General features: G+C 34.4%; 2 protein-coding genes across 17 annotated transcripts in view; both read right to left on the bottom strand.

Annotated features, from left to right (window-relative positions):
* The window catches only part of LOC149807017 (polypyrimidine tract-binding protein 1-like), a 204,118-nt gene that overhangs the window by 9,984 nt on the left and 170,150 nt on the right, over nt 1-23,984 (bottom strand). For 8 of the 16 annotated variants that reach the window (XM_089960769.1, XM_089960706.1, XM_089960701.1 and 5 more), the window contains 6 exons: nt 23,357-23,415; nt 19,155-19,320; nt 18,303-18,413; nt 11,576-11,602; nt 7,478-7,608; nt 681-714 (listed from right to left, as the gene is read on the bottom strand). In XM_089960769.1, coding sequence (XP_089816895.1) covers nt 681-714; nt 7,478-7,608; nt 11,576-11,602; nt 18,303-18,413; nt 19,155-19,320; nt 23,357-23,415 — 528 coding nt within the window. Of the gene's footprint in view, nt 1-680; nt 715-7,477; nt 7,609-11,575; nt 11,603-16,696; nt 16,793-18,302; nt 18,414-19,154; nt 19,321-23,356; nt 23,416-23,984 lie in introns of all 16 variants that reach the window. The other 8 variants (XM_089960721.1, XM_089960733.1, XM_089960715.1 and 5 more) reach the window with 7 other exon arrangements.
* Nucleotides 7,618-11,569, bottom strand: LOC149807020 (uncharacterized). The gene is made up of 2 exons (XM_089960813.1): nt 9,034-11,569; nt 7,618-8,971 (listed from the first exon to the last, which is right to left on the bottom strand). Exons 1-2 carry the CDS (start codon nt 9,333-9,335, stop codon nt 8,173-8,175), a joined length of 1,101 nt encoding a protein of 366 aa, XP_089816939.1. The 5' UTR covers nt 9,336-11,569; the 3' UTR covers nt 7,618-8,172.

Below are 23,984 nucleotides of genomic sequence, written 5' to 3'. Positions count from 1 at the left end.
GCATTGGTTTCTTTACAGTTGTAATGTGATAAAAAGAAAAGGCAGCTGAATTACTATACAAGCCGCAGTAATTTGTGCAAGAGAATTGCTGTTAAAAGATACCACAAAATCAACAGGCTCAATGATAGCTCTACACCACATCTTACAGTTAGTTATACACATAATCAAATAATAGCCTTGCATTACTTTTAAGGGCTCAGAAATAGTGTGTGCATGAATCATAGTTCACCATTAGATTACTATACAAAGGCCTAGAAAAATACATACATCAGAACAAAGAAAAATGTTCTCATTAGCTCTGAGGGGATGATTAGCTTAACTCTTCCAGGTACAAACACAGCAGCTTTTCTATTTGACAAAATCAATCTATGGTAGGATCTTCTGATAAATCCATTAACCAAAACTTGTCAAATAGTTTTAACCAACATTTATGAAGACAATATGTTATATTGGACTAAATTGTGTATCAGAATAGTACTGAAAACAAATAAATAATTGTATGTAAGGGAATTACTAGAAATATGATATAGTCTTTCAATTAATGACAAATGTAGCCAAGTTATGGCAACAGTCTACCCATTATTATTTTTTAAATCTTTACTTAAATAAAGCCTTAGCATCTGTAGTTTTTCTATGCCTTTGAGTAGAAAATGAAAAAACAAGAAGTGCTTAAAACATACCAAAGAGGGTAAAGAGAGCATCGGGGGTGACCTTCTATTTCAAGTCAGACAGAGCCAGAGGAATGATAGAAGAAAGGACGGATGAAGTCAGGAGGTCAGTGTCCAAACGAGCGAAGAGAAGAGTCCACATGGAAGACACCAGCATACGGAAATCAGGGACGGGAAAAAAAGAAAAAAAACATGGGAAAAATCAGTAAGATGAAAATGTTCCTTCAGTCTGTAAAAAAGCATGTGTTATCTGTAGGAAACAAAGTGCATTAAGTTCATAAATTATTAAAAACAGTATATTGATCATATCTGTACATACAAATAGACGCATTTACTACATAAGCGAAATCTTGTACATGAAACATACACTGACTGAGAATTTATGCCCATGAAATTCAGTTTAGATGATACATCCTAACCCAATAATCATAAAAGTCATCAGCTGCAAACTTCAGACTCAAATCTCTGAAATATGAAGCATTCTTCACACTTTTTCCATGATCTGTCAGCCTTACACCACAACAGAATTAATTTTTCAAAGATCATGTCACTGCCTCGAGTTCATTCTTGTTGTGGCCTGTAAAATTTTCAGAGGCTGAGTCTCAGTTAGAATTTTGTTCCCAAAGTAATCTTGGATAAAGTTTCAATTGAAGTATTTGCACATGCTTAGGGTACTCCTTATTTACCCCCATAATGTACTAATAATGTTGTTGTCATTAAATCCTGTAAGCAACAATCATGCAAAATAACATATGTAGCAATGCTTCAGGCTTTTGAGTAATGCCCATTGTTCATACAGTCCTGGTCTTATTTTATTTTTTGCCCCTTAAGACATTTCAAGTTTTCAATGAATACTTTTTTCTTATGGAAAGTTGGTCACTCATTTTGAAATGTAACCACAGCTCATTCCTAGTTAGATCAAGTCTGTTAATAAATGAGTCGTCCATTTCCAAATGTGATTAGCACATCACTGCAGCAAAGGGACACCACTCCATATGGTAACAACTAGTGTCTTCAGTCATTTGATCACCTAATTATACCTAATTTTATACATTCATTAGTTTTGGGAAAAATATGTATTAAAAAATAACTTGAATTTTTAAAAAGTGATCCATTTTTATTTAGTTTTAATGTTTGTATTCCCTCAGATAAATTCAAAGATCATCAAAGGACTATTCAAAGATAAAACCAAATGGTATTTTAAATTTTATTTGTTTTCAAGGTAATTTGTCAGTCCCAAATTTTTTTCAAGGTTGTACAAACCATGATGCAGTTTATCAAGCTCTGTAACAAATAACATCTGTTAATTATGAAATTTATTAAAGCAGCTGAATAATACAATATGCCATTTACTGTATACAGCTGTTGGCATATCATATTATTTAATTCCTTGCATATTTGTTTCCATTTAATCAACATTCATCAATTATATTTTATTTTTTTAACCACAAAGCCTAGGACTGAACATAATTAAGACATTTGGTCACATATATAAAGATGAGATGATGCCAAGCATGGACCATGACCAGTCTACACAACTGATGACCAATCTGCCTTTATTGGTATTAAATTTTGTCTGCACATATATGGACACAAAGCAGAGGTGTACCTTCCAAGTCCGAATGAAACACCTTGATCTCTGGTTAATGATACTGGCTACATAAATCGTGCAAACAAAACTACACATGGCAATAATGCCATCATAAAAATTAGTAGCAAGTAGAAGGATTTCATAATTACTGAGTAAAATCAACAACATGCCCAATAAACTTGTCATGCATATTAAACTATTACTGCCAAAGTCAAGATTAGCATAAACAATTCCAAATAAAGCACTATGTAAGTATTAGATTCTGAAGCCACAGCATGCCCCTAGTATGTAGGTGCCTGACAAGTTAGTGTTGTGCTAGCTGCGATGGAATTAAGTTTGCTGCAACACAACATTATGAACTTTAAGAATCTCAACCTATACATGCAGAGATAAATCTCTGAAAATTATTTTTTATCCTTTACACTTCATTTTTTGGAATGTAAATTCTCCTTATAAATAGTTGATTCCCTTTCAAGCATAAATGACTGGTATCCCCATAATTTAGTGACAAAATCTATTTTCAATAAAGTTTCAAAATATAGCAACCTATTTAAAATGAAACTCAACCCTGTTTAAATATGCATCATTTACTCAAACTGCAAGTAAAATAAGAAAAAATACTTATATAGAACAAGCAAAAAATCAATGTTTATTTTTTACTGTTACTATATAAATTTTACAATTATGATGAACTAAAATAACATCATATTTCACAATGGTCTGATTCAATCTGGCAACAAAGTTTATCTTTTTTGTATTTTTCCTACACATGAAAGATTTTCTCAACTTTTCAACCTTTCTAGCCATCTTTACCCCAGCCTTCATGGTTCAATTTTGACCAAATTTAGTTTTTTAGTTTTGCCAGTAGCAAAATAATGTCAAAATATTTTTTAATGTTACTGATTGATATTATGTCTGGCCAAAGTTAAATCTTCCTTTCTTCAGTTTGGGCCTTAATTAGCTGGAAAAAGCAGAAATAAGGTGGTCAATTTAATGTGACTAAACATATTACAATATACATGAGACTTAAAATCAATTTTAAAATGGTGTTACCAAGTTAACACTGAAGCCCAACAAATTATTTGCGATACCACCAAATATCTGTTGGGTGTCTTTTAAAAAAAAAGTAGCTTCTCGTCCATCTGTATGTAGTACATGCATTCTGCTTAATATAATCTCATTGGTCTCCTCTTAAGAGTGTGGATCTTCTCTGCTTACAACAATTTGTACTGAACTAATCAATTTCCTATCTCAGATGTGAGGTAAAATTATTAGTTCAACAAGGGTTTTGAGGTGGAATGGGCTAAAATTAATAAATGGGATGTGACAAGACTTAAAGACAAGAACCTTGAGATAATCAGTCTTATATTCGAGGAGTGTAGCTGAAAAGCAGAGAAATATGAATTTTGGCAATAATGATAACTACAGCAGTTTCAGTGGCAGCAGTGGAAAGAGAGAAGCTACTTTGAGATACGCAACAGAAAAACCATACACAGCCCACTAATAGTCACACCATAGGGAACAGTATAGAACCACACTGAAAGCTGCACTTTTACCACTAATTAATGGTCTCAATATGCTTTGCTTTGTATTGATGTGTACAATAGCTCTCTGAAATCTAGCTATAACAGGTAGGCATATATTAAGAGAGAGGTTTATACTGTCCATGCTGATGGTGGCATGTAATGGGATCTGCTTAATCTGAGTTTCCTCTGACCCTTGTCACCCCATTTTTAATATTCGGATATTTATGCTAGGGTGTAAGGTCAGAGTCCATTCCCTATCGAAAAGTTGGAATTCACCAACACCATTTGGTGTTAGCATGGGGTAGCCGCTTACTAGCCAGCCCAGCAAACATGAATGACCTTTCATCAAAATATACCGGCATGAAATTGATAGGAATATGATTTATTTTCTCAGAAATGTTGATCATAGCATTTGTTATGTCTTTAATATGCTGACAGATGAGAAGAAAATACACTGTTGCTGAAATTTTACCTGGATCTGGCCATCTGCATTCCTAGTCACATGACTACACAACTCTCACAACCTACATGTCAATGACATCAGAGGTCATACAGTCATGTGATATCAACAACACACTATTTCTAATGTTACTATAGGAAAACTAATTGAACATATAAATGAAAGTCTTGTAATATTTATAGAAAAATGAAGAAAAAAAACCCATAAACTTCTCAAAATATTTATTTTGAAAACAATCCAAAATCTGTAAATGTTGCAGCAATTTGAAGAAAACCAGATTCACTATGCTGAGAGCACATGTCAATGTGGTAGTGACATGACACCAACAAACACATCACTGACACGTGCTCGCTACTTCTTGAAAATGGTTTTCTCCACCCTGCTGCGATACTGACATGTTTCTGGTCATTGTTCTCAGAATAAATATGTTGAGAATTAAGTGTGCATTATATTTACAAACATTAAGTGACTTCTACATAATATGTCCAAATTCTATATACAACTTGGGAAATTTTAATATTGTCGATATCACGTTACTATATGGCCTCCAATGCCATTAACATGTAGATTGCGAGATTTGTATAGTCATGTGACTCGGGATGTAGATGGCCAGATCCAGGTCAAATTTAAGCAATGACGTCCTTTCATCTCGCCTGTCAGTGGATTAAAGACATGACAAATGCTATGCTCATGATTTTTTTAGAAAATAAATCATATTCCTATCGATTTCATGCAGGTATATCTTGATGAAAGGTTTGCTGGGATGGCTAGCAAGTGGCTACCCCATGCCGACACCAAATGGTGTCAGCGAATTCTAACTTTTTGATAGGTAATGGACTCTGACGCAACACCACAACATAAATGTCAGAATATCAAAAATGAGTGGTAAGGGTCAGAGGAAACTTGGACTAGGATCTGCTATACAAGGTCTAAAGAATTCCATCTCTCCCATATCAATGTTAGACAGCCCTACTATATGCATGGAACAACTGATTAACACTGGCAGCTATGGAAATTTAAAATAGTTTTGAAAGAGATTGTATCTAAGCATCTTCTCTTCTTTTCCAGACATAGGTCTACGAAATTTCATAAGTATTCATCTTTTGTTGTATAGAAATATGTGTACTGTCTTGCCAACAATATGGTATTGGGAAATGTACAGCATTCAGTATGTACATATATAAAAACAATATGGTGTTGGGAAGAGTACATTCTGAATGTATGACTATAAAAAAAACAAAACAATGTTAGCATTATACCAATCATTCAATATCTGTTTTCACTGTAACAAAGTGCTTAAACACAAAATTTGTGATCCATCATACTGAATCCACAGTACTGATAATAATTAATTACATTCAGCATTTTATAACTGTTTTTCTTAATAGCTGGAAACTTTATTAAAAAGGTTTTTAAATTAGCTGCTGTTGCAGACATAGTGGGTGTCATATTGGCAGCATTTTCATTAAGGTCCAACAAAAAAAACAAAAAATCCAGTGAAAACTCCAAGATGATATGATCGTGCATTGAGCAGTAACAGTGATAACAAGATTTTCAATATAGCCACTGTAATAGCCATATGACTTTCCACATATCACTTTTTTCATTAATGACCAACTACGTATGTGTGTGTAATGTTTCCTGTCAATCTTCCAAGTAGTTTCTTTGGAGTAGGTTTATAAAAAAAATTGCAATTTCTCTCGGATGGTGAAATTAATCTTTAGATTAATGGGGCAAAGTGTGCATATGAGAAAACGAATTGCATAAACTTCAAAATGATTCATGTCAAACACGAGAAAAAAAAGACGTGTTTTAGGATATATATGCAATCAAGTGTCCCTCAAATGGATAGACACTCTACTGGCTTGAAGGAATTTCCAGGAATTCAAGATAATACCATTTATTCCTTTTAACTGCAGACAAGCATCAGTTTTATTTAGGCCCAAGAAGACATCATTAACGAATTTGTTGGCTGAAATCTCATGATGAAATGACTTTCCATTTTGCAGTACTAACAATAAGATTTTAAAGATGGGTATTATGGTGGCCATATTGGATATCAGACTTTGCACAATTTCTATTTAGTACCAACAAGACATAACAAGAAGTCTTCTGGTGGAAGCAAAATATTGATATGACCAACCATCTAGGAGAAGTAGTAATAACAAAATTTCAGGTTGACCATTGTTACAACCATATTACAAGTCAGATCAACCCCAATTTTATCTACAAACAACCTGATGTAAGTCGTCTTTCAGTGAAAACCTAATACTTATGTGACCATTCTTTCATGAGAAATAGCAATAACCATATTTTCAAGAGGACCAATGTGGAGGCATACTGAGTGTCCGAATGGCACCATATCATTTAGGACCAACTAGACATCAAAAGAAGTTTAATAGAAACTCCATTTTGATACAACCATCAGATGAAGCAGAAATAACAATATTTTCAAGAAGGCCACTGTGGTGGTGATGTTTTACATCAGTATGGCACCATCTCCCCTTATGACCAACTAGACAACAAGAAGTCTCCTGGTAAAAACCCCATGAAAATATTGCTTTTATTCTGGTCCTCCAGTGGTGATAAGATTTTCAAAATGGCCATTGTGGTAGTGATATTGGTCATCAGATTGTCACCATTTTCAATTTGTGAAAACCCCATGTTCATATAAACATCCATTCAACAGGAATAGCAATAACAAGTTGTTCAAGATGGCCACTATGGCAGCCATAGTTGATTTCAGATCAGATTCATTTTCAGTAAGAAGTAACTAGATTTCACAGTAAATCTTTTAGTGAAAACCCATTTGATATCCCCTGTTGATATGACCATCAATTCCATTCACCATGCATTTATATTAATTAAATAATGCTCCACTTCCACTGCAAACATGTAGGAACCTTTAGGTAGTGTGATATTGCAAACAGGTCCCCCTTAGGCTGCTGGCACTAATACATATTGGCACTAATTAAATATTGAACCATACTCTTACATGGCTGAAATGGAATTCTAAATTCAAGAATCCTTTGGCTGGAAAATTATTCCCATAATTGCTAATACAGACTATATACTCACTGTGGAATTCAATACAAAGGGAAATGTACAAGATCATATTTGCCTGCAGCTAGGGAGAGATGGATCTCTTGAAAGACCATTATTAATCTGGTATTACACAAAGTTAGAAACAAAATGTTGATGTGGCATATGACAATATGGTCAGCTATCTCACCTGTTCATCCAAGTTGGACACAAGAAGTACACCACTCCCAGTGGAGCCAGACAACCCAGAGAGACCCAGCCTTGCTGCAGCATTTACAGCAGCAGGATTTGCAAGGCCGAAACCCTGCATAGGCATCTGACCTGTAACAGCATTGAAAACAATTGTATTATACAAAGTCAACATAAAATTCAATTGGAAACTGAATTTAGAGATGTTTACATTCTGCCACCATAGCATTCAGCTGAATACACAATTATCGTACAAAAATTCTAAACAATACAATTTTGTGAAACATGCATTTGTTTATAACAAGTCCCCTTTCCTTCAAAATATAAACAAGAATTTCCAAGAAACCAAGGTATGACTATTTCTTGAGTGATAATTGTTTAAAGATGGCAGTTGGTGTGGCCATATTGGATTCAATAATCATCAGCAAATTAATCTAGGACCAACATGATATAAAATGTCCTTTGATCAAAACATGTTAATATGACCATCCAATTCAGGTAAACTAGCATTAACAAGACTTAAAGTTGTAGTAATAGCATTTTATGGCACCTCAGTACAATAGCAAATAGTACAACAACAAATGTATGTTTACAGCATTTTATGGCACCTCAGTCAAATAGCAAATTTATGTATATAGCAGTTTTTCTGGCACCTCAGTACAATAGTGAATGTATGTAGGAGTGTTTTATGGAATCTTAGAACAATAGCAAATGTATGTATACAGCAGTTTTTTGGCACCTCAGTACAATAGTGAATGTATGTAGCAGTGTTTTAAGGCACCTCAGTACAATAGTGAATGTATGTAGCAGTGTTTTAAGGCACCTCAGTGCAATGGTGAATGTATGTAGCAGTGTTTTAAGGTACCTCAGTACAGCAGTGAATGTATGTAGCAGTGTTTTAAGGCACCTCAGTACAACAGTGAATGTATGTAGCAGTGTTTTAAGGCACCTCAGCACAATTGTGAATGTATGTAGCAGTGTTTTAAGGCACCTCAGTGCAATAGTGAATGTATGTAGCAGTGTTTTAAGGCACCTCAGTACAATAGTGAATGTATGTAGCAGTGTTTTAAGGCACCTCAATGCAATAGTGAATGCATGTAGCAGTGATTTATGGCACCTCAGTACAATAGGGAATGTATGTAGATGTGTTTTATGGCACCTCAGTACAATAGTGAATGTATGTAGCAGTGTTTTAAGGCACCTCGGTATAACAGTGAATGTATGTAGCAGTGTTTTACGGCACCTCAGTGCAATAGTGAATGTATGTAGCAGTGTTTTAAGGCACCTCAGCACAATAGTGAATGTATGTAGCAGTGTTTTAAGGCACCTCAGTACAATTGTGAATGTATGTAGCAGTGTTTTATGGCACCTCAGTACAATAGTGAATGTATGTAGCAGTGTTTTATGGCACTTCAGCACAATAGTGAATGTATGTAGCAGTGTTTTATGGCACCTCAGTACAGTTGTGAATGTATGTAGCAGTGTTTTAAGGCACCTCAGTACAATTGTTAATGTATGTAGCAGTGTTTTAAGGCATGTAGCAGTGTTTTAAGGCACCTCAGTGCAATAGTGAATGTATGTAGCAGTGTTTTAAGGCACCTCAGTACAATAGTGAATGTATGTAGCAGTGTTTTATGGCACCTCAGTACAATTGTGAATGTATGTAGCAGTGTTTTAAGGCACCTCAGTACAATTGTGAATGTATGTAGCAGTGTTTTAAGGCACCTCAGTACAATAGTGAATGTATGTAGCAGTGTTTTAAGGCACCTCAGTACAATTGTGAATGTATGTAGCAGTGTTTTAAGGCACCTCAGTGCAATAGTGAATGTATGTAGCAGTTTTTTATGGCACCTCAGCATATTAATTAATTATGCATGTAGCTGCTTATGCACTTTATTACAATAGTGAATATTATGTATTTAGCAGCAAATGTATCAATATGTATGTGGCAATGTTTTATGGCACTTCAGTACAATAGTAAATATATCTATGTAGCAGTGATTTATTTCAGTACAATAGTAAATGTAAGCAGTAGTGATTTATGACATTTCAATATAGTGAATGTATGTATGAAATAGTGTTTTATGGTACCTCAGCACAATAATGACTTGTGTATGTAGCAGTTTTATGACACTTCAGTACAATAGTAAATGTATGCATGTAGCTGTGTTTTATAGCACTTGAGCACACCAGTGAATGTAGGTATGTATGTAGCTATGATGTAAAGCAGCTCAGCACAACAATAGCTATAGTGTGCGAACTGAAGAAAAATGTTCGAGAATGTAAAAAGGAATTGCACAAAAACTTAAAACCTTCAAAAAAATTTAAACATGACGTACAAGATAAAATATAAAGTGTAAAAAAATATTAATTCAATAACATGCACATACAATAAAAAATAAAACCAATACATGTAAATTCCTTAAAATATATGGTGAAAATGTATTTTAACTGCATTCCCTCAAAAAGTCCAAGATTATCTCAGATGCTAGGTCATCAAAGAGTCAGTAAGATTTAAAAGATGATTTATGAGGTGGCCATTTTGAAACAAGAGTGTCATTTTCATTTGGAACCTACGAGTTATCATATGAAGTCTTCTGGTGAAAACACGGGAGTAGCAATAACAAGATTTTCAAGATGGCTGCCATCATGCTCATACTTGGATGTCAGATCATCTTCATTAAGGACCAAACTTCTGTTTACAAGTAGTAGTGATAATAATAATTTCAAGAGGATTCCCTTGGTGGCCATATTGGACATCACATTGGTAGCATATTTTGTTTATGACAAGCTAGACATCGTAAGAAGTCTTTTGTTGACAAACCCATGCTGAAATGATCATACAGGAGGAGTAACAAGAAGATTTTAAAGACTGGCAGACATATTAGAGTCAGATCAGTGCCATTTTCTCGTAGGACCAACCAGACTTCACAGGAAGCCTATTGTTAAAAACAAATCCATCTTGATATCACTGTTCATTAATGAGAATCAGAAATTAAGATTTTTAAGATGGTCTTAATGGTGGCTTACTGGAAGTCTGAACAGCACCATTTTCATTTAAGACCAGCTAGACACTGGGATGAATGTATTTGCAAAGTTTCATGGCAATCTAACAAGTCGTTTAGGAGGAGTAATGACAATAAACCTGAGCTAGTGGACAGATGAATGATGAACAACATCCTGCAAGTTCATCAGTCTATGATCATTTTTTATTATAATTCAAATGCAAGTGAAAATTATTTAATATATGAATAAACCTCTTAAACAAGTTTAGACATTTTGATTGCTTGAAACTGAGATCAAATAAAACTGATAATAATACGGTGTAAACTCATATCAAAACACCACCATTTTAGTGCATGGAATAGGTGAGAAATTTATGACACTTTTATCAGTCATTAGATAAACTTATATTATTCCTAAAAAATGTAAATGATTACAATAAATTATCTTCCTTGATCAAAATAATATTAAAATTTGGGAGTAAAGAGGACACAAAAGAGGAATATAAACACACAATACAGATATTTCTGACAGAAAAAAAAGAAAACATCAAGATGTACAAAAGATAGTGCTACATATATTTTCAAAAACATCACAAAACATGGACTTCATTAACTATACTGCTCACAAACAAAGTAATGCACATAGATTTATAGCTTTGGCCTTGTGTTCCTAAGAAGAAAAAAGTGAACAGGAAAGATCTGTGTGCCTATGACTAAGAATGTATAGCCACAACTTGAATATTTTACCTCAAACAAACAGTCCCCCCTCCCATCTCCACCACGATCAAACAGCTCTCCCCATCTCCTCCACCACAACCGCCATGTATTGTTTTTCTTCACTTCTGACTTTCACATAAAAAGGAAGAGACTCACCACAAAATCGTGATGGTGGCAAATGTCTACTTATGGATTTAAAAATAAGAAATGCAAGAGATATTCTGTATGTATAACACTGAAAGGATTCCAATGCATTTAGAAATATAAAAGCAAACAGAATATAATTCCTCAAAATCACATTCTCCAGTAGTGGCCTTCAGTGTAGGAGGAAAAGAGAGCAAGAGAGATTTTCACACCAGACAAGGTAGGTAACTCACCTGCTAGGCCGGCACCCATGCCTGGGCCTAAAAAGAGGGAAAAGAAATAGAAAGATCAAATAGATGAACAAGGCTGAAGAGAAAAAAAATAGTTAAAAGTTTTGAATTCCCCAGGATGACCGATACAGTAGTGTGCACTGTCAAGTAGTGTGCACTGTCATGTAAAATTCAAGTATAATTTGGTGCAAAAAATAAAGATTAAGTGTCAAGCATTACACCTATTGGTAGCACAGCTAATCCAAATATTGCCAGCATTATTCTGAGTTCTTTTTAAAATTTCTTGATAAAGGTTAAATCAGTAAAAGAGGAATTAATATTACCAATGCTGCTAAATAATTCCTTGTCCATTGGGGATTAAATATGCTTTCTCAATAAGAACAAAAAAGATAAAATGAAGTTCAATAAAGCTATAAAGTTGCACAAACTGATGGAAAATAAAAATTTATCCTGGTCTCCTAATTTACTCTTCAAGACTGATACAAAAATGTCTAACAGAAACCAGAATACATACGCCTCTTAGGCAGTTTGATGTCCTTCATAACTGGAAACAAATATTCAGATCAATGAATCTGTCTGTAATGATCTTAATGACAAGAAAGAATACATTTTTCCAGCCATCATGGAATTGTGTAGTTAAGTCACTACTAATGTTTAATTCAAACTGTAAAAATATTATGTTGATAATATTAGGATGAGCTGAACTATGTCTTCCTGCTCCTAGTCCTTGTTTTCCAAATTATCCCTCTTCCCCAACCCATAAATAGACAATGACATGGCAGATTCTGCTCTACTTCCAAATGTTCCAATAAACCAGAGTCACAGGTTATAAGCAAATTACTTTTGGCCCCAATTCTTCCAAAACACTGAAACTCGGAAGCCAAGCAATGTACATCAACCTCCACACTATTGTCACCCTGGGAATTTCAGCTGGTGACCAGTAGACAAAGTATCAATGACCTGAAAATGTTCTATGTAATAGAAAGACTGACAGACAAGAACATGTGACTAATAAAGCAGCATAACAAGCAGAGTTGGAGCTTTCTATCCAGTCTAGCAGTACTTGTGGCCATACAAAGCTTCATGGCACAATAATGCACAAGATCTGCATGCATATATATATATATATATATATATATATATATATATATATATATATATATATATATATATATATATATATCTGATCATTCTGTAGAAAGTGGAAAAAAAGTAAATTACACAGACTCTTTTTCAATCTGTTGTTTGCTTCAGACTGCATGGGAACAAGCTTGTGCTAGACTGTTAGACATAAGCATTAGCTTATATGGAAAAGTGATTGCTCTTCAACTGATCAAGCTCAAAAACCCGGTGCAAGCCTTTTCAATGAATTTATTCATTTTAAAGGTTTTACTGGATATTACCCAACTAGTATTTTACCTTGTGATTTTGACCTCTTTTAAGACAATTTTAAATCACCCTAGTATCCTTAAAAAAAAAAGAATTCTCAGTGTCACTGCGGAATCCATCTTATTTTGCACTATATCCAACACTACCACACACCACTGGTAATAAAATGATCAATAATATGGGAATGACTTTCAAGAGTCTCTGAGCTGATCCAATGGATGAATTGACGAGCGTGCTACATGTGGTATAGTCTCTGAACTGAAGGCAGAAAAGGTAACAAAAAAGCATGAAAATGATTTGAGAAGATATGACCACAGGGCTAGAATCAAGTTTTCAATACTTACATTTCTTGGCGAGGGAAAAAAAATTAAACTACAAAATTCCACTGTGAAAAATAACTTTGACCTGTTATTTTACCTACAGTGTAATACTTTTACCATAATTAAGAAATTTTGAATAACAAGAAACTAAATTTCTTCAAGTTTCACTTGTAATTTTTTTCATTAACAAATTACATGTGCAGCTGAATTGTTTCTGTATACTATTCAAGTCCAATTAAACATGTCCAAGTTCACAAGACCCTAAGCAGTTATCAGAAATAAAAAGATGAAGCATTTTGCAGTCTCAGCAACTACTGCTTCAGTAACAATCACTTTTTTAAATTTTGGACAGTGGTCAGGAAAAAAAAATGTGACATCTGAGATCAGCCAACTCACAAAAATAATAAAAGGACAACATCTTAATATCAGACATAAGAACGGATTTAATGTAAAGTCAAAAAATATTTGTAAAATATTTTTATATCGGGTAAATGAAAGGGCATGCAAAAGCAGATATTACTGTACCTTTAAAAGATATCAGTAAAGTAATGGCTACAGTAAAGGGCTATTTTTTTAAACAGCTGATCTCAGAGAAAATGAATTAATACCAAACCAAGCTGTTTTAGGTTTGTAAAAATTTGGCATCTGTTTTTGCTAAAATACATACAAAAAGGAGTTTTACTAATGATTTTACAATACATCATTTTAAAGATAAAAAACTTGAAAGAGAAGCTTAAAAAATTCAACACATTTTGTACCGTTGACTCGCAAAATGCAAGTGTTAAATTTGAGCCCTGAATCATGGAAGTTAGATAGCTGTACCTGCATTCAATATATATAAGAATGATCAAGAACAATGAACAAATATACTGACTCAAAATTCCTCAGCTTAAATGAAATAAGTGCCATGCAAATCAACATAAATAAATTGGCATACATGAAACCAAAATAAAATCAATTTTTAGCCAAACAGAAATGAGAAAATTTGAGTTGTGCCTACATGTTCAGTATGTTAATAAGAACTCTGAACATTTTGGCCTTGTTATTGGGGTCTGGACAAAGGCTTAACATTAAATGTTAACAATGGCCAATTTCAGATCATCTTAGCGTAAACACAGTAGGGGAAATCCTTCTGGCCTGGCATGTACATCCGGTGCGACAGATAGGTAGATCAGAAGATACCATATTTAACCTCAGAAAGAGTAGGAATCCAAGTTAATGTTTCCAGATCAAATGATTAAGTATCTTTTATTTTCATTCAAAACAAATATCACTTTACTCAACAGTTACGTGTTCATTACGGCCATTCCAATTCCACCCGAGCAAATTTCCTACATAAATGTTGTCATGTAATGGTCATTAACCTTCTAGGGTAGTGGGTCAAAGCAAATATTTGCTGAATGGTGGGAAAAGTAACCATGTTAATGCAACAGAAATGGAAGCCAAGTTTTAAGCCAGTGTGACGGGTATAGTTAGATATCTTCATCTATTTGCTTCTGAATTACAAAGAGTTTGTCCTTGAGAAGAGATACAAGTTACATCCCCTTTCATTTGGTAAGGCATCATTCAAAAGTCAAAATATGTCTGTAAAGACAGGTGAAGGTTTGGTTCTTAAGTCACAGAGAATAGCCAAATATGATTACATTTGTGTTTCTATTCATCACAAACATAAGCAGACTGTATTATTATCTTGGCAACGTAAGCAAATGACTAATCCAGATATTGTTCACAACAAGTGAACAAACTAATATCTGTGTAGATTTTAAGTCTGTCATGATTTCATTAACATCAAGGATTAAAGTGAGCAGGATACGGTAATCAGTGTGGAATAAAAATTTGGAAGAGAACAATGTATACATGTACTTTATGATTTCTCTTTACAGAGCATATAAAACAATGATGATAATGCCATAATAATGTGAATGATGTTTTGGTGCATTTTATTTGTTCACAAACCAATTATAAAAGTTTAAACTAGAGGTCACATGTGTATAATAGCCAGGTTGGCCTTTTCCCATGAGTGACTGCCAGGGAGAGGTTTGACTGTGTGTGTCTGTGTGTGTGTGTATGTATGTATATATATATATATATATATATATATATATATATATATATATATATATCTATATATATATATATAGAGAGAGAGAGAGAGAGAGAATATACTAAAGCCAGTGAATGAATAAACAATGTTCTTCTGAATAGTGACTACATACAGTAATGCTCATCATCAACCTATCCACAATGCCCAGTGTACATGCCACATCAGACTACAGTCTAGCCATGCCAACATACAGCGTGTGTACCAGAATTTCCCCATCTTTGTTTAGTTTTAACAATGGCCAACCAGCTGGCCAAAATATTATCTGTTGAAGGTCAGGGGTATACTCCCATGTTAAATAGTAGAAATTCCCACTGGGCTTTATGGGCTGAAAATTAATTTAAAGACTTACAATTTACAGCCTCAGAGATTGTATTAGATTACAGAATATATATGGGCATTTCTCAAACTTAAATCTTTTACCCACCCAGCTAAATTATTTAATTATTTTCACATCTCAGAATCAATAGGTACCAAAGAACTATACTCTGTTCTTACACAGATCTATAAGATAAAAACTTGGTATAAGAACAAAACTTTCATTAAGGCTTTTCCATTAAAACATACACAGGACCAAGGGAAGGCACATTTAAAGTGGGGTACTCACCCATAGATGCAATTCAGAATTTTTGTATCATTTTATTGTGAAACCTTCCCTGGGTACCATGTATGTTGAAATGGAACGGCTCTTACAACTAAATGTACCTGATTGATATTATTGTTCTATTAAGAAACAGTTACCTCCATGCACAGTTTGGGTCAATGAAAACAATATAATGTAAATTCATTTACTCTCAGAGATGTGAAATTTTTTGATGGTTTTGCAAAAAGTACACTTTTCAGTTGTGACTATCTCTGAAAGAAATTGGCCATATTTAAAACAAAGGCATTATAAACTGTGTACATTAATTCATATTTTCCATCAATTCCATGAAAGCTGTTAATGCACTGTGGCATTTAGAAGAAATGAAGGTCTAATCTGCATAATAAAGGCAAATACAGAGAGTATATCCTATGGTCTGAATTTCACCAAATGAACTTAATTCTAGACAAGAATTTGACCAATCAATTTTCTCATGTGTAGATTTAAGATTTCTGTTGGTGAAATGAGTTATGAATAATCTATATAAATTGAGAAAATTAAAACTGACAACTTAATATATTAATGTTAAATCCATTCTGAAACTATTTAAGTCAGTATATTTGCTTGAACATACAAAGCAGTGGTACACAAGCAGTAGATATGATAACACTAGAAGATCTGAGAATGGACAGAGTGATCAGAATAATTCCATTAGTTAGTCGTCTCTGTACCATATAACTGCAGCGTACCTCCCACGCCCGTCGGCCCATATGTTAGTTGTGTAGGTCCCAGCCCTGGCACTGTGGCAACCATGACCCCTGGTGAACCTTCATTACACAACAGTTAGATACGATGATAATATTAACAGAAATAATAACAATAATATTAATATATTGATAAATATTGAGTTTTGTCTCATGCTTTTCTCAGTGGAGATGGTATGACTGGAAAACATCAAAGGTAGGCAGCTACAAGCAGTCAGTGAAAGCACAGGAGATAGCAAGGACAAGGGGAAAAGGGGAGAAAACTGCATTTGGCATCATAGAAGCTTCCAGGTGCTAACAAGATTATCTGCATTCATCTCCAAAAATTTGTAAGCAAAATATGGCTTATTCAAGTTTGTGGTCCAAACTTATTTTATTTACTACAATAGAAACCATTCTTGAACAATAATTCTGCGGAATGATATGTTTTATCTACTTTGCTGTAGTATAATCCAAAACTCTTGCAAAGTCACTTGAGCAGGTAATCAATACAACTTTGACCTACTTCTGTCCATAGTGAGTACTACCCTCTAGACTATTATACCAATCAGGTGTCATGGCTGTACATACCATATAAAGTGTCAGAGAAACTGAAATAAATGCAAAAACATCACACTATCAGGGGAACATTAAAAGTTGGTCACTTTAGTTTACTTCTTCCCAACATGGTATCCTGGAATTGAACCATAGAGGATGCCATTTAAGATTCATGATTGTACATGCAACAGTATCCTAGAAACTGAGCTGAATGCATAAACTTTAATGTAGTGACTGTTGCATGAAAATAGGTCATTGTAACAGACTTTGCCTGTGGCAAGTAGCACCCTCCCAGACAAACACAACCAACAAGTTTCATTCATATGCATAAGAACCGTGTCAGAGAAAATGGGTGAAATGCAAACTCTCAATGCTGACGCATAGTACAATGCTGCTGGTAAAGTGATCCCTATGTTTCACCAATGCTCTGCAGGTGAGACAAAAACCAAATTAACATGACACTAATCTACCCTATCATATTCCCCAAATCTTATGCCAAGACTCTTGATGCCAAATTCAGTATCTCCGGTGAGTTAAGTCTGAAGCAATAACAAAATTAAATATTAGTCATCAACACTGTAACCAGGCTAGCTGAGCATTTCATAATCTATCTAGCTCACTCGCACATCTAGCTACTTCTGCACCCCTCCTACCCACGATCAGCAACAATAATATACCAAAATAATAACAAATTAAATGGCTTAATTTTGAATTCATATTTACCCTAGATCATAACCCATAAAATCTGAGACAAATCTTTTATATTAAAAGGCAGTAAATACTTCATAATACTGAAAAAGTCTTTATTTCAGGAATGTCAGGCTAGCCTAGCTTGAACTCCAAAATGCTCTTAACAAAACAAAATTCTTCCAAATTATACAAGTTATGCATTGAAACAATGATAGGGTTTTATAGTATTTGTTTGTAATATAACAATTCAATTTAAACAAATTTCAAGTCCATTTCAACAAAAATCAATTAACTGAATTGTCCAACAATGGAAAAAACTAATGAACTATAACACAGCTTACGCTACCTCTCTTTCTATCATTGTTATCGCCATTGTTGCCAACCAAAAGGTTGTTGCCTACCGTGAAGAAATCCAATAGGCTAAGAGATGAAGAGGAGGCCAATGGTGCCTGGCCACCTTTCCAGGGGAAGCAAGAAAAATAATTAGTAATCTTCACATCTGATCAGTAGTAGTGTCTGGTTAATTTTTCTATAATAAGTGAGGTTGTGTGTGTGTGTGTGTGTGTGTATATATATATATACACACACACACACACACACAAACAATTTACACTTGCAAAAAGTGTTCATGTCCATTCATGATAATTATCCCTAAACTTTTTCCTCAACTCCAAGCCTAGTAGTTCAACTTGAACAATACACCTTTCAAAAGGTGCCAGTTTATTAATACATTATCTGCTATGACAATTTTAGGTTAATACAACTTGTTCCATGTAATCCAGCGTTTGCAAAAGCAAGATCCTATCCCAAAGCTGCAGCCCATTGTACGCGTGTCTACAGGTGGCTGGGAAATCTACAAGTTTACAACAGTGAAGGATCACTGAAGAGTCAAAGATTGCAATAAAAACCACATTTGGAACTTGCAGAAACTGAACTTAACAAATAGTATTAATGTTCATTCATATACAAATAGGCTCCTAACATACTCAAACTTGATACACATCAGCAGGATCCCAGAAAGGATTGTTATTTGCATACTACCATAGAACCTAAAATTACTATTAACACTTATATTTAATAAAATTCTCTATGTTTTTAACTCATTGGATTCAATTACAACTTAGTTTTATCATCTGGATCAAAAGCTTCAGGAAACAAATATACACAACTAAGATGACAGAAAACCTCAATAGCTTACCTCCTAAGTGCATTGCTTGGTCAATATTTGGATCACCACTGGGTAAGTTGGGATTTGTGAAGTCTCGGCTCTTGTCATTGTTGTATTTTATATTCAGGTTGTTGAGCTTGGACCAGTCAATTCGCAAGGTGCAGCACCCATTGTATATGTTCTGTCCATCGAGAGACTGCAAAAGAAAGAATTTAAAAAATACTTTTTGCCCCCCACACGTACAAAAAAAATGTTCAGTGTCAGTTATCATCACCAGCTTGTAATTATTTTTTTAATTTATTGCACACCCAATAAAAGCAGACAAACACACAAAAGCAGATCAAGCATACATTGCGTCACAATTATGTTAATGCACAAAAGGAAAAGTCATGTATCACAAATTAGACATTGTAAGTCTTTCAGTGAAAACCAACTGCTGATATGACCTTGAATCAGAACAAATAGCGATAACAAGATTTTCAAGATGGCAACTGTGGCAGGCATAATGAATATGAAACACCCTATCAGGACCAATCATAAGAAATGTTTAAGTAAGTAACGCATTTTGATATGACCATCAATTCAGAAGGAGCAGTGATCATATTTTCAAGATAGCCAACATTGTGTGGTCATATTGGAGATCAGATCCACTCTTTTCATTCTGGACCAACTATACACCATTTTTAAGTGTTCTGGTAAAAATTACATGGCAAAATAACTTTTTGTTCAGGAGGATTAGCAATAGTAAGATTTTCAAGATGGTCATTGTGGCAGTTATATCGGACATCAGACTGGCCACATTTTCAATTAGGCCTGGTTAGATATTATGTCTTTCAGTGAAAATCCCATGTTGAAATGACCATCCATTCACAGACCTGCCAACCCATAAAAGACTTTCTCAATAAGGCTGTACATTTTTTTCATTAATTAGACCAGTTTTTGGTAGGGTGTAACAAAATACCATATGCTGTTATTGTCAAACTGGCAAACATGAATTTGAAAGTCCATAACTGTGAGTCAAGACTGATGCAGCAATGGTAAACATTGTTCAACAAATTTTTTTTCAAGTATACTGGAACCCTAATTATCTCCAGTATAGTTTCACAAACTACAGTTCCAAACCCCATGGAACTCAATGGCTTGCTGTCATCTCTCAGCTTGACCTAATCCGTTAAAAAATTAAAATTTCATGTGGGATGTGGCGATGAAAATCATCTTCCCCACCACAAGACATAATAAAATCCACACATGATGTCCTCTAAACATAGTCGCTGTCCTTCCTGCATTTTTCTGCCAAAGAATCTGAATATTCCTTTTCAATTCTTCTTTACTAATAAATCATTTTATGAGGTTTTTTCTCCCTTTTGTCCTGAATATGTACCACTTATTAGATGGAATTTTTAGAAAATAAACAATAGCTTGATCATGCAGACATTTTGCATCACAAAATACATGCAGTTTAAAGTGTCGATAGTAAAGTTAGTCTGGATCCATGACCAACTCAACTGAATCGAATATAAAACCTAGATCTGAATCAAACATGGTCAAGCAAGTATCTGGATTTTACTGCAAAAAATCACACATCTGTAATTTGTACTTTTATTCTTTAAGTCTGTATTTTACGGGTCACTGTTATAAGACTTACAGCAAAATTTTAAGGGTTGGCAGGTCTACATTCAGAATGAACAGCAATAAGATTGTCAAGAAGAAAAAAACTGTCAATCCTTAAGTTCTGAAATAATGTCAAGTGTATGAACTTTGCCATCATATGAGTACAACTAATATGAAGACTCTCCATAGTCGTTCTTTGAAAATATAAAATGGAACTGCAAGTCAACATACAGCTTGACACACTGTATGATGCACCAGCCTTGTTATAATTTGTGTTCACACCAAGCATTCAAATTCATCAATAAAACAAAATGGCATCAATCAAGATCTGCAGTACTGTAGAGATATACTGTGTAAGATTGGAAAACGAGAGGCCAGATTTTTCAAGAATATCTCGTAAAGCTGGCAGCCCATATTGTTACTGCTGCATAGTCCAATTATTTTTTGTTGTTGCCGCAGACCAGTTATATGTAAGCAGCAATAGCCCATCAAACCTTTAATTTTTCTTATTTCTTCATAAAAATTGAAGGAAATGTGCTTTCTAATCCTTAAACATCAGAAAGAGTCATAAAAGTGAACTGATACAAGCAGAAGTGTGAAATACTGATGGTGATAAATGTGACCAGAAATCTGCAAATTTAGCATGCACTCCACTGAGCACTAGTCTAATCTTCATCAATGAAACATTTGTTTTTAACCATAGCTAAAACTAAGCTCAACAGTATCGGATAACTACATGTTCTACATTTTATGAATTTAAGTATGCAGAAGGCAAGAATCAACCAAACGGAATTAGTTTTGTACAAGATGTATTGCACCATAGCGCTTTAAGCATCCCATGTCTGAAAAGGATGGAAATTAAGATAAAAATAAACACCATTGGACTTTCCAGGATCACTGGGAAAAGGCTTGGCCATAGGTTGAGTGTGATGACAAGAGGTCATTTATATTTTGTTAGCATGTATGTCATACCTAGGGGCAGCCAATTGTTCAAGTACCTTATTCAAAGGCACATCCAATTTTATAAATGATCTATCGATAGTACATGAAACAAGCAAAAGGCATATTACTTACACCAGTCAAGTTATTGATAGTTAATAAATATAACCCTCTCAATTATCAAGACTCTGATTCCCTGCGCATTTATAAAGCTGAATGCTATCAAACTGTTCACCTTATCAGAGGGATCAAAACTAGTTGATTTCTGATCTGATGAGACATCTGCCTACTGCCTGCCTGCCTGCCTTTCTGTTAAAGCATGGCATTTCACAGACAAGCTCTGAGGGCCAAGGCAAAATTCATATGAAGTTGAGAAATCTGTCAATTAGTTCCCCAACATTTCCCACACCATTTTAGATATCTCAACAAAAATGTGAAAAATATCCATAATTGGGTGTGAAACATCAGAGGAAACAGACTCCACGCAAAATGAATTGTTACTTTTTGGGCTACAGACTGCATACAGACTGATTATATGGCATTAAGATTCAAAGAGGATCCACCAACAGATCGCAAGATCATGAGATTTGATAATTTTTAATATTATGGTTAGTACAATATTTCTCTGATTTAATGAGCAATAAAGTAGCTGTCTGAATTCTGAGTTTGCATTAATATTTTTATTCTTCCTGTCTTTCGTTTATGGTAATCTACTGTAGGTAAATATTTGCTTGTTAGACCCTGGCTGATGTGGACTTAGGCAATTCATGGTCCTACTGATCCAGCAAGTCGAAAGAAAAATTTTCAGACCCTGCCATTTCAGTTCCTGAAGTTAGTTAAATTGGGGTTCTTAAAAATAAATCATTATGTTAAGGAAACTTAACTGCTAGTTCAACCAAATTTGGTATTCCTTGGATAACACTGGTCATCAACAAACTGAAATCGCAGTCCACAACAGGAACAATAAACTGGAGCAAAATCGGTAATTCTTAGATTTCTTGGAAATAAAACATGCACAATTCATGAATATTTGTCCCAATTTTTATATTCTCTGCAATCATGCTTGAAGATTAAAAGAATTTGTACCAAGTTTTCAATTTAATGAGAATTTCACAATTCAAGAGAAGTAGCAAAAACAAATTGTTAAGATGTCACAGAAGAACTATCTATAATACTTTCAAGCTGGCCACTGTGACAGCTGTATTGTCTGAGCAGCAGACCTTTCATTTATGACCAACTAGGCCATGGGATGAATGTGTGTATGAAGTTTCCTGACAATCCTCCAAGTAGTTTAGGATAAGTGGTGACAACATAACTGGTGCTAATAGACGGACTGATGAAATACAACAGACCACCCCATAAATTCTCCTGGTATATGACCAGTGGATGCTAACAAGAGGTTATTCTTAGGAGATGTCCTTCAAGTTTATTTACCATTGCAATAAGTCACAGGCATGGGTAATACTATATGCCACTCAATTAATATGGCATGTGTGTAAATAGTCCCGACATATCTTTAAAAAGTTAGGAAACAAGATTTTCAAACAGTATTAAAGTTAAGATCTGGGGTAGAATTGATCTCTGAAGCAATTTCATTTAACTGTTATATTCAGTTTAAGAGCTAGCAGGAAAACAATCTAGTAGGTGTTACTGTGCGAAGATATATCAAGTTGAAAACCAACCAGTTTTGCAGCATTGGCAGAAACAGAATCCCCAAACTGGATCAAGGCTTGGAATGTGTCTGAAATGAAACAAAATTTTATATTACTTTTCAATTAAAAACAAATACAGCTGTTACCCTTTTTTCTCATCCAAAAGATCATTCTTTTCTTTCTGCACTTGTGGTTTATTTTTTCTTTAATAAAGTCTGATAAAACAATATACTTTTTTTTTGCAGGTAAAAGCATGTGCAATGGCACTCACTCACTGGATATAAAATATTTTATACTACATAAGAACTTTATATTTTTTTCATAAAAAATCAAGTGTATTGAAAATGGTACACTATATGTGTATCCTGTGTTTAACAGTCTGCTGTGCAAGCAACAGTTAGGGATGGTTGACTCCCGAGTTTGCTGATTTATGGGTCTCAGTAACAGTGATATCTGGTTATAAATTATAATGGTTAAGGTATACCATCTTGAACTAAACTTACTGCACAGAAACCATCATTTTCTTAATGGACTTACCATTTCCTTAATCCTTAACCTTTAGATAATTTAAACCAGGGGTCTCAACCATGTGGCACACGGGTTGAATGTGGCTTGCCAAACCATATCCTGTTGCCCACAAAATGATTGGCGTCACAAA

This window comes from Sinohyriopsis cumingii, chromosome 1, assembly GCF_028554795.1.
Source record: "Sinohyriopsis cumingii isolate HCF-2022 chromosome 1, ASM2855479v2, whole genome shotgun sequence".
In the NCBI taxonomy this organism is placed as follows: Eukaryota; Metazoa; Mollusca; class Bivalvia; order Unionida; family Unionidae; genus Sinohyriopsis; species Sinohyriopsis cumingii.
Note: the sequence above shows the minus strand (reverse complement) of the source record. Positions and strands in the feature narration are given on the sequence as shown.

Excerpts from the sequence above, each read along its gene's own strand:
- LOC149807020 (XM_089960813.1), bottom strand. The coding sequence starts at position 9,335 with ATGCTGAGGTGCCATAAAAAACTGCTACATACATTCACTATTGCACTG. Across the intron at positions 8,972-9,033 it reads ACATTCACTATTGCACTGAG|GTGCCTTAAAACACTGCTAC; the intron begins GTGCCTTAAAAC and ends AATTGTACTGAG.